Source organism: Mirounga angustirostris, unplaced genomic scaffold, assembly GCF_029215605.1.
Source record: "Mirounga angustirostris isolate CCGP_5_RB_7025 unplaced genomic scaffold, mMirAng1.0.hap1 SCAF_5, whole genome shotgun sequence".
Taxonomy (NCBI): domain Eukaryota; kingdom Metazoa; phylum Chordata; class Mammalia; order Carnivora; family Phocidae; genus Mirounga; species Mirounga angustirostris.
The window spans coordinates 117954594-117966456 of record NW_026991713.1 but is presented as its reverse complement, the minus strand read 5'-3'; the positions used below and the strand labels follow the sequence as shown (position 1 = coordinate 117966456).

Sequence of the window (11863 nt, the reverse complement as noted above, 5' to 3'; positions counted from 1 at the left end):
GTGGAGAAGATTCTTCCAGCAGTTTTCTAGTCCTTGGCATGGCAATTCAGTGACTAAGACAGAAAGTTGATTTAATCTCATTTGAAATTCACTCCTGGTTTGCATTCTTTCCCATAGTTAATTTAGAAAATTAAAAATATCCAGTTACGGGTGCCTGGGTGGCTCAGTCGTTAAGCGTCTGCCTTCGGCTCAGGTCATGATCCCAGGGTCCTGGGATCGAGTCCCGCATCGGGCTCCCTGCTCGGCAGGGAGCCTGCTTCTCCCTCTGACCCTCCCCCCTCTCGTGTGCTGTCTGTCTCTCTCATTCTCTCTGTCTCAAATAAATAAATAAAATCTTTAAAAAAAAATATCCAGTTACAAATCTCATCTCATTATCACAACTGTACCTTGGAAAAGCAGCTTATAGTTCTCTATGGGAGATAATCAGGTAAACATGTTACCAAACAATAATTAATAATTTAATGTCCTTCAAGTTCAAGGGTAGGGCAAATCTATGTATGCTACTTATAACCTAGTTGAGATTAATTATTCAAGTATCAGCAATATTAGTCCTTAAAATGTTATCATTTGTGTAGTGCAAAATATATATATATATGTATATATGTACACAAACCAAACTATTCGACGACAAAAAGAAATGTAATCATCACAAACTAAGATTTCTTGTGAGTTCCACATTCCATTTCATTCTGAGGTCATTCAGGCCCCGTAGTCTTCTTGGGGAAAATATCATTTTCTTCAGTTCAGTTTTCTTTAAAAACAAAGTAAAAACCAATTTCCTATGAATATAAATGCAACCTGAATACAAAACACATCCATACCAGAGAATTCTTTGGATAGCATAACAATAATATTCACATTCAGAATCAAACCATAAAATTACCAACAGTTTTTTTTTTTTAAAGATTTTATTTATTTGACAGAGACACAGCGAGAGAGGGAACACAAGCAGGGGGAGTGGGAAAGGGAGAAGCAGGCTTCCTGTGGAGCAGGGAGCCCGATGTGGGGCTTGATCCCAGGATCCCGGGATCATGACCTGAGCCGAAGGCAGACGCTCAACGACTGAGCCACCCAGGCGCCCCAATTACCAACAGTTCTTAAGAAATTACTTCTCATCCTTTTCTAGTTGGCTTAATGCAATTCAGAATTTTGGGAATTATTTTATAACTTGGAAAAGTTCTGAAACAAAAAAAAGCTGAATAAGATTACAAAAGGTTGATAGATGTATAACCTAGACTACTCATTTAATCATCATATATTGGGGTACCTGGGTGGCTCAGTTGGTTAAGTGTCTGACTTCAGCTCAGGCTATGATCCCAGGGTCCTGGGGTCGGGCTCTCTGCTCAGAGGGGAGACTGCTTCTCCCTCTCCCTCTGCCTGCCGCTCCCCCTGCTTATGCGCTCTTTTCTCACTGTCAACTAAATAAATAAAATCTTAAAAAAAAAAAAATCAACATATATTTTGTGTTTGTTACTTTCCAGGCACTGTGCCAAGCACTGGGGATTCAAACATAAATGAGGCAGGCTCTCAGCTCTCAAAAGAGCTCTCAGGTTAGCTTGGGTGTGAGGGGGAGACATATAAACTAACAATTTGGAAAGGTATAACGTGACAGTTTTAGTGATAGCAGAGTGAATGAGTGATCAGAGAAGGGGGTGGGCTTGTTAGCACAAAACACAATTCGCGTATGATCTGAGATCTGGGAAAGGCCCCACAGTGGTAAAATCTCTATTCCCTCCCCAGAACTCAAGATGCCAAAATGTCTGGAACGTTCTCATCACAGATTCATTCCTCACCTCTGTAGAAATGCTCTTATGCAACCTCCTTGGCAGGAGTGGTATTTTAGATAATACCATCAGCCTTTATCTTCTGCAGAAAGCCTCTTACATACACGTCCTTTTTTTTTTTGAAAGATTTTTATTTATTTATTTGACAGAGAGAGACACAGTGAGAGAGGGAACGCAAGCAGGGGTAGGGGGAGAGGGAGAAGCAGGCTCCCACTGAGCAGGGAGCCCGACGCGGGACTCGATCCCAGGACCCTGAGATCATGACCTGAGCCGAAGGCAGACGCTTAACGACTGAGCCAACCAGGCGCCCCTTATGTACACTTCCTTGGCAGGAGTGACATTTTAAATAAGCAGATCATTTTTCATATTATGTAACATAAGGACAGCCCTTAAGGCATGAAGAAAAAAAAAAGGTCCCTGGAGCCAGAACAGAATTGTGGGTGGTACTTTTTTTTTAAAGGTTTTATTTATTAATCTGAGAGAGAGAGAGCACCAGCTGGGGGGAGGAGCAGAGGGAGAGGGAGAAGCAGACTCCCCACTGAGCAGGGAGCCCAAAGTGGGCCTGGGGCTGGATCCCAGGACCCCAAGATCATGACCTGAGCTGAAGGCAGATGCTTAACTGACTGAGCCACCAAGGCGTCCCACAATTGCAGGCTGGTTCTAAAGACTAACAGCCTGAGTGAGGTTTTAGCAGAAATGTTAGCTGGAAGGTACATGAACAGTTATCAACACTTACTAACAACCCACGTGATGTAGATTCCTACACAAAATCCTTTGCAGATTTACAAAAAAGCATACAACTCTCTAATCGTCAATCTTCTCCTGTAATAGGTAAATAGACACAAATCCCCATCAGTATTTTCAGAATTTTAGAATGTTTTTCAAGGCTCTTCCTGAGATCTTTTTCTCCTTTTTTCTTTTTAAATTAACTTGCAAAATGTAGGGTATGGTGTGATAAGAGAAGAAAAGTTACAGAAAACAACAGATTAAGGGTAGAGGGAAACATGATGCCTTTCACCTTGCCTGCTCAAGGATCTGCTCGGCTGCACTGATGGTTTCTTTCCCCTCCTCAGAAGCCTGGACTTTCTGAGGCAGGACCATCTGCCCCAGGCTCCACCTGAAGAGTGTTCCTGCAGAAATCCTCCCCACACCTACCTAGTTTCTAGAACCTCGCTACTGAAAGCTCAGTGCCGCAAGAAAACTACACGCATATTTATGAACCTGGGCAGAATGATCAAGAAAAGCGGTTGCATCTCTCTCTGTCAAATAAACAAATAAAATCTTTAAAAAAAAAAGAAAAGAAAAGAAAAGAAAAGCGGTTGCAAACATCCTTCCCTTCAAAGTAATAGCTTAAGGGTAGTCTTTTGGACTTAATAGGGCTGCTTTTAGAATTTTACTCCTGGATAATTTGACTAGAATGGTCAGGTTGGGTAACTGGGTAGAGGTAGAACCACAGGAGGCTGTGCAGGGCCAATTTTTGAACAAGAAGTCTGCAGGTGTTGCTCTTCATACCACATTCAGAAAAAATGTTTTTGGTTTTTGATTTTTTTCTGACCTCCTGCAGAGTGATAATACAATGTTTTTTTCATATTTTATTTATTTACTTGACAGAGAGAGAGAGCACAAGCAGGGGGAGTGGCAGGCAAAGGGGGAGGGAGAAGCAGGCCTCCCACAGAGCAGGGAGCCCGATGCGGGGCTCGATCCCAGGACCCTGAGATCATGACCTGAGCCGAAGGCAGACGCTTCACCGACTGAGCCACCCAGGCGCCCCGCGAGTAATTTACTTTTGAATTTAGATTCTTCTGCACTGGCGGGGGGGGGCATACCCACTCCTTTCCACACCTTTCCCACTCTAACTGGATTTCTGGATCTTTCTCCTCATCTCTAACACAGAACCCATCTCCTCCAAACCATACACACTGCTCTCTAGTTTTCATTCCTATATAACTGTCAGAATAAAAACTGCTACACACTTCCAGATGAAAAGATGTCTAAGTCCCCTCAAGGCCGAAACGTATTTCCATATCAAATATGGCTCTATCTCCAACCCCAGTTAACTTGTTACATATATAAACAAATAATACATAAAACACTATCTCATCCAGGGCACCTGGGTGGCTCAGTCGGTTGAGCATCCAACTCTTGATTTTGGCTCAGTTTCATGATCTCAGGTCAGGGCCTGGGATCAAGCCCCATGTCAGACTCCACGCTCAGCGGGGAATCTGCTTGGGATTTACTCTCTCTCCCTCTGCCTCTGCCCCTCCTCTCCGTGTGCTCTCTCTCACAAATAAGTCAATAAATCTTTAAAAAAAAACCCCACTATCTCATCAAAATGCAGTTGCGGGGGCACCTGGGTGGCTCAGTCATTAAGCATCTGCCTTCGGCTCAGGTCATGATCCCGGGGTCCTGGGATCGAGCCCCACATTGGGCTCCTTGCTCCGCAGGAAGCCTGCTTCTCCCTCTCCCACTCCCCCTGCTTGTGTTCCCTCTCACTGTCTCTCTCTCTCTCTGTCAAATAAATAAATAAATAAATAATCTTTAAAACAAAATGCAGTTGCGCAGTCTAAATAATTGGTAATTTGGAAGGACTAAACACTTAACATACTGAAAACTTGATGAAGATTCAACAATAACAAAGTAGAATATTAAAAATAGGTTAAGATAGCAGGAGGGGAAGAATGAAGGGGGGAAACTGGAGGGGGAGATGAACCATGAGAGACAATGGACTCTGAAAAACAAACTGAGGGTTCTAGAGGGGAGGGGGTGGGAGGATGGGTTAGCCTGGTGATGGGTATTAAGGAGGGCACGTACTGCATGGAGCACTGGGTGTTATATGCAAATAATGAATCATGGAACACTACATCAAAAAAAAAAATAGGTTAAGAATGGGGCGCCTCAGTGGCTCAGTCGGTTAAGCGGCTGCCTTCGGCTCAGGTCATGATCCCAGGGTCCTGGGATCGAGCCCCACGTCAGGCTCCTTCCTCAGCGGGGAGCCTGCTTCTCCCTCTCCCTCTGCTTGACACTCCACCTGCTTGTGCTCTCCCTCTCTCTATCTCTATCAAATAAATAAATAAAATCTTTAAAAAAAAATAGGTAAGAGTTTCTCCATTCAGAGGCATCTGTAAGCAATTGAAAGGGATACTTAGGAGAAATGGCATAGATGTCTACCAGGAAGGAATATCTTAAAAAAATACTTTTAGGGGGCACCTGGGTGGCTCAGTCGTTAAGCGTCTGCCTTCAGCTCAGGTCATGATCTCAGGGTCCTGGGATCAAGCCCCACATCGGGCTCCCTGCTCTGAGGGAAGTCTGCTTCTTCCTCTCCCACTACCCCTGCTTGCATTCCCTCTCTCACTGTGTCTCTCTCTCTGTCAAATAAATAAATAAATAAATCTTTAAAAAAAACACAAAAACTTTTTAGAAAAATTGCAATTTTGGGTGACTGCTGAAGCAAAGTCATTGTTTTTTCCATCTTTAATAAAGTGACAAGCTGCTGCAAACTTAAGCATAACATAAATTATTAACTCAAGGAGGCGTTAGGGCTTTTGTCTTGTGCCAAATTTCTCTACTCTCCAATCCTCACCTTTCAACAAAGGAAACATGAAAAAGAACTTCGAAATACATTGCAAATTATGTCAATACCTAACTTTAGTGCCACTGTGTCCTGCTACTTGAATCTAGCATTCTTATTAAATAGTGAAAAAAGGCTGGGTCCTTTTTCCCTCCATTTATTAGGGAAATTAAAATTTAAAACACTGTGTGAGGGGCAGCTGGGTGGCTCAGTCGGTTAAGTGTCTGCCTTCAGCACAGGTCATGATCTCGGGGTCCTGGGATCGAGCCCCATGTCAGGCTCCTTGCTCAGTGGAGAGCCTGCTTCTCCCTCTCCCTCTGCCTGCTCCCCTCCATGCTCTCTCTCTCGCTCACTCTCTTTCTCTCAAATAAATAAAATCTGAAAAAAACCCCCAAAAAACAAAAAACCACTGTGTACCACTAAACCCGACCATCATGGGAGAAATGTAAAATGTGTAAAAAGAAGAAAAGAAAAGACTTAAACTAAGGTTTATCGAACCCTGACACCCACCTTCCACACAGCTGAAATGACATCTATACAAATGACTTAGAAAAGAGGTAAATAACACTGTGAGAGCAGTTTTTGTTTCTGAACTCCTAACTCAAGTTTTTTCAAGTGAGTGGGCGTATTCCAAGAACATGAATGTACCACGGAACTTACTTAGTTCTCTTACGAACGTAAGTCAAACTGTCTTAACATAAGCAGAAAGCAGGAAGACTAAAAGGATTCACCCAAATCCCGATGCATTTCGGTTTCTCTGCCATCAGGTATTATCACTGGAGCACTTACATTAACTAGTGTGCTGTTTATCCCTTTCAGAGAAGAGAAGGGCGAATGTCTCATTTCTGCTTTTGATAGCAAATACAGTTAATTAGGGACTTGGGTTCTTTGGTAGAAGAACAACATACCCATAATTACTTAAACTTGTAGATTTTAAAAAATGTGTCTCTATTGCACATATTTAAGACAGCACTTAAAGTTATCAAATATCCTATTTCTTCTCCCCATCTGTTATTTAATGGGACATGGTGATGAAAACACCAAAAACATAATAAGTGAGGCCATGAGTGGGGTAAACGATGGTCTATATGCCCAGCCATGTGAAGTAATTCAGTTTACGTAGTGTCTAAAAAAAAAATGCTTTAATGTACCCAAGAGATTGAGCCTCAGGTTATTCCTAACCTAGACAATCTCAGAGCCCTTTCAAGGATCCCAATCTATTATTCTCAGACCTATTTGACGTATCTCCTGGCATCCCAAACTGGAATATTGGCCCTCAACTTAGAAAATCTCTATTTCTAGAGATAGTCAACCACCAGGCTAAAAATCTTCTGAAATGTCAATGTCTACTTCAAAGAATATGCAGGCATTATTTGTTTCCCTACCTATTGTCTATAGTTGTTTAATGTTAGCAAAGGCCCAAAATAACCATCAGACTTTAATTTTTTTAAGTCTAACAGGTACCTAGAAATCCACTAGATATCATTTCCAAGATAGTTCAGTCTCAGGATCGGTACAGAATGTCCAGTATGACAATACATCTATAAAACAGAGCTATCCTCTTCACTGCTATTGAAAGCTCTGTCTACTACAGATTATAAGACTCTGCATACTATTGTCAATCATAAAACTAAATTACCTTCTCCTTCTTTGATAATATAAATGCACCAACCACTGGGAAGTAAAAGGCCATATGATAGCAAAAGTTAATGCACCAGGAGACATCTCGAAGGGCCACCAAGATGGTCTCTGAGAAAATAAAATAAGCTGGTCACCAGTCTATTACACATTGCATGTATAAACATAAAAACATACTATTTCATAATTTTGAAAATATAAAACTTAATAACAAATCTCAGTCCTGCTAAACAGAAGGGAGATATTCTGTACCTCAGAGCATAATTCTGTAAGTAGACTTCCAGGAGTACTTTAGACTTAAACATATAACAAGTATATTTTAACTTCAAAGCTCTACAGGGTAGATTTCATTTGGAATACTTCAAGAACCTTGTATACCTAAATTATTTTAAGTTATTTGAAACCCTGGGACTTAGACTTAAGAATTTCTTACCTGTGAGGGAGGCTGATTACAGGTCTGTAATGTTGATGATTTTGCCTATAAATACAAATAAAAGTGATTTAGCTTGGACAAAATGAGAAAAAAATAGTAATTTTTCTATTTCCTATCTTTTTTTTTTTTAAAGGCTAAAATATTAGTTTATTCTGCTAACCATGCTTCAATTGTCCTAAAACCCATACTGGCCAAATAACAAGGTCCCTAAAATTGCTAGCCAAATAAATACCTTTGACATTTTATATTTTATAGTTCAAATTATATAAAATTATCAAAATAAAACCTCAAACTAATCTAAACCATTACTTCTTTTATACTGTTATTAAATTACCTAATCAACTTTTCTTATTCTTTAATTTCCAAAAAAATTACCAATTTACAAACACATCTGACAACTGCAGCCTTGATTATTATTAAAATTATAAATCATATCCAAAGATCTGTTTTGAAAATTTATGAAAAGTTATAGCACAAGAGGTATGATAAATATGAGAAATGAACTGTCAGTGTTGTAGTTTTATTTTTATTTTTTTAAAGATTTACCTATTTATTTGAGAGAGCGAGAATGAGAGAGAGAGAGAGTACATGAGAGGGGGGGAGGGTTAGAGGGAGAAGCAGGCTCCTCACCGAGCAGGGAGCCCGATGCGGGACTCAATCCAGGGACTCCAGGATCATGACCTGAGCCGAAGGCAGTCGCTCAACCAACTGAGCCACCCAGGCACCCTGTAGTTTTATTTTTAAATTTTTTTCCAGCTTTATTAAGACATAATTTGAGATATAATTAATATATATATGTGACAATTTGATACATATATATATTGTGAAATGATTACCATAATCAAGTTAATTAACACATTCCTCACCTCACACAGTTACCTTTCCTGAGGGGAGGAATACTGTCAGTTTTTCAATGAGATGTATAAACTAAGCAGAAAAATTTCAAATTAATTTAGGAAATTTATATTCCAACTTGGCTCATCCAGAAAACAAGTTTCCTTATACTAATTGTTGGAAACTTATTACTCTAGTTTCTCCATTTATTATAACTTCATAGAAATGGTATGAAAATTAATAAGATCATTCATTGATTCATTCATTAATTCAGTAAATATTTACTCAGCATCTATTATGTACCAGTTACTACTCTGGGTGTTAGAGATGCAACAGGGAACAAAATGACAAAAAGTGCTGCCCTAATGGAGCTTATACTGTAATGGAGAGATACAAATAATAATGAATAAATTAGTAAAATATATAGTATATCAGGGAGTGATAAACGCCATAAAGAAAAATAAAACAGGAGGGAAGAAAAAAAGAAAAAGAAAAACAGAGAGAGGAGATGAGACATGTTGGAGGAGGAGAGTCTTGCAATTTTATTTATTTATTTATTTATTTATTTATTTATTTATTTATTTTTAATTTATATATATATTTTTTACAGATTTTATTTATTTATTCATGAGAGACAGAGAGAGAGAGAGAGAGAGGCAGAGGGAGAAGCAGGCTCCCAAGGAGCAGGAAGCCCAAAGCAGGACTCGATCCCAGGGCCCTGGGATCATGACCTGAGCCGAAGGCAGATGCTCAACCATCTGAGCCACCCAGGCGCCCAAGTCTTGCAATTTTAAATAGGGTGGTCAGAGAAGGCTTTGCTGACACTGCAGCAAAGACTTAAACAAAGAAAATTATGCTCTGTGGCTAAGGGGGGTGGGGTGGGGGGTTGAGGAGAACAATCTTCCGTACAGAAGGAACAGCAAGTGCAAAGACCAAGGGTGGGAGGGAGCCTGCGGGCAAATTCAAGGCACAGCACAGAGGCCTGTGTACTGAACCAACAGCAGGAAGTGGTAAGGAGGAGGCAGGCTTTAAATTTCCTTGTTATAAGTAATATGATCTCAAGGACCCCAGTCCCCAGGATGACTATACCTTACAGGTAAAACTAAATTAGTTGCCTCCAGATGTTGCATTAGTCCTCACAGACCATTAAGGCATTAAAGAAGAGTATAATCAAATTGCAAGTGCTGAAAGAATCTAGACAAGGTAATGATCTTTATGATATTATTTGTAATTGTACCTTGCAAGCATAACGATATATTTTAAAGATTTACTTTTTTTATTTGAAAGAGAGAGTGTGCACATGCAAGCATGCACCAGGGACGGCCAGAGGCAGTGAGGCGGAGAGAGAGAGAGGGAGAGAGAGAGAGAATCTTGAGCAGACTGCTGCTGAGCAGAGCCCAATGCGGAGCCCAATGTGGGGTTCGATCTCACGACCCTGAGATCATGACCTGAGCCAAAACCAAGAGTCAGACGTTCAACCGACTGAACCACTTAGATGCCCCAAGGCATAATAATATTTAATCAGGAGATTTACCTTAGGGCACTTTCTTCAGAATACAGGATAGATTTACAAAATTGGGCTCCCTGGTATATGCTGACTTAACTAAGGTCACATGAGTCCGCGTGATTTTGAACGGAATTCAAGGTGACCAAATCCCAATGTGATGACACTATTCTCATTAAAGCAGCAACTACTAACAAATACTAAGGTAGAGTCAGAACTATTAAATGTTAACTATTAGGGCGCCTGGGTGGCTCAGTTGGTTGGGCGACTGCCTTCGGCTCAGGTCATAATCCTGGAGTCCCGGGATCGAGTCCCGCATCGGGCTCCCTGCTCTGCAGGGAGTCTGCTTCTCCCTCTGACCCTCCTCCCTCTCATGCTCTCTGTCTTTCATTCTCTCTCTCTCAAATAAATAAATAAAATCTTTAAGAAAATAAAAAAATGAAATAAAATAAAAACTCATTTCCTCGGGCGCCTGGGTGGCTCAGTTGGCTAAGCGACTGCTTTCGGCTCAGGTCATGATCCTGGAGTCCCGGGGTCGAGTCCTGCATCGGGCTCCCTGCTCGGCGGGGAGTCTGCTTCTCCCTCTGACCCTCCTCCCTCTCATGCTCTCTGTCTCTCATTCTCTCTCTCTCAAATAAATAAAATCTTAAAAAAAAAAAAAAGTTGACTATTAGCGGATTTTTTTTCCTAAGTAATAAAGGGTCTGGAAAGGCAAATGAAGAGTCCCAAGGACCCTTGCTTCCATCTAAGCAGCACGGGCACTAGCTGTATAAGTAGCATTGTGATTTTTTGGTTTCATGATATTTATCCATACGTGTTGTTAAAAAAAAAAATCAGTGACACGTGTGAAAGCACAGTAAGGAAGACTTTCTTCAATGGAGGAGGGGCTATCACTATGGGCATAGGGACTTCTACAGTAGGGGGAGATGGATGGGGCTCAACTCCCATCGCAGCACGGGCGAGGGGGAATTTCCTTATCAAGGAGTAGGGCTGGGATCGGTGGATGGAAAATTCCTAACAGGAAACATCAGGGGTAAGGAAGATTCTGGCTAAACCGACCTAACAGGATTCTTGCTGAAGACAAACCAGGGTGATGTCAGACATCACCTGGGTTTGGTGGAGGATGAGGAGCCTGCCTGGTTAAACGGAGGGAGCAGGGTTCTTGATAAAACTGGATTTTACAAGGGAGAAGTGGAGAGATGGGCCTAAGAGAAAGTTCAGGAGTCTGACTAAAGTTTAGTCGAGCAATGAATTTTTGTTGGTATCAGTGGTTTTTACATATTTAGAAGTTCTATTTACCATTCTACAGCTAGATTAAAATAAGGATTACTGAAATTTTTTTTTTTTAAGATTTTATTTATTTATTTGACGGAGAGGGACACAGCAACTCTGGGATCATGACCTGAGCTGAAGGCAGACGCTTAACGACTGAGCCACTCAGGCACCCTGAATTTTTTTTTAAAGATTTTATTTATTTATTTGACAGAGAGAGACACAGCGAGAGAGGGAACACAAGCAGGGGGAGTGGGAGAGGGAGAAGCAGGCTTCCCACCAAGCAGGGAGCCCAATGTGGGGCTCGATCCCAGGACCCTGGGATCATGAGCTGAGCTGAAGGCAGACGCTTAACAACTGAGCCACCCAGGCGCCCCTACTGAATTTTTTGGAAAAGATTTCTGAAAGGAAAAATCCCATACAGTTGCAACCATTGCAAAGAAAATATGAAGACAGAAAATTATTTAAGTGAGGTCCTCTCTAAGGCTGTGAACTTCCTGAGGGAGGAAACCAAGCTGGCTTACTATCATTGCTATTATCGTCACCATCATCATGTCATGTGACAGTATGTAGATGTCACATGAGTGTTCCAGGCACTGTACTATGCATTTTACTTAATTCTCTGAACAATCCTGGGGCGCCTGGGTGGCTCAGCCATTAAGCATCTGCCTTCAGCTCAGGTCATGATCCCAGGGTCCTGGGATTGAGCCCCACATCAGGCTCCCCGCTCAGCGGGAAGCCTGCTTCTCCCTCTCCCACTCCCCCTGCTTGTGTTCCCTCTCTCCCCGTGTCTCTCTCTGTCAAATAAATAAATAAAATCTTTAAAAAAA

At 41.4% G+C, this 11863-nt stretch overlaps 1 protein-coding gene across 1 annotated transcript in view; it reads right to left on the bottom strand.

Moving 5' to 3' along the window:
* Positions 1–348: 348 nt before the first annotated feature.
* The window catches only part of LOC123842599 (acyl-CoA-binding domain-containing protein 5-like), a 35978-nt gene continuing 24463 nt past the window's right edge, over positions 349–11863 (bottom strand). Inside the window, 3 exon segments of the mRNA XM_064591967.1 lie at positions 349–751; positions 6992–7101; positions 7424–7468. Of these exon segments, the coding sequence (XP_064448037.1) occupies positions 739–751; positions 6992–7101; positions 7424–7468 (168 nt within the window). The 3' untranslated portion in view covers positions 349–738.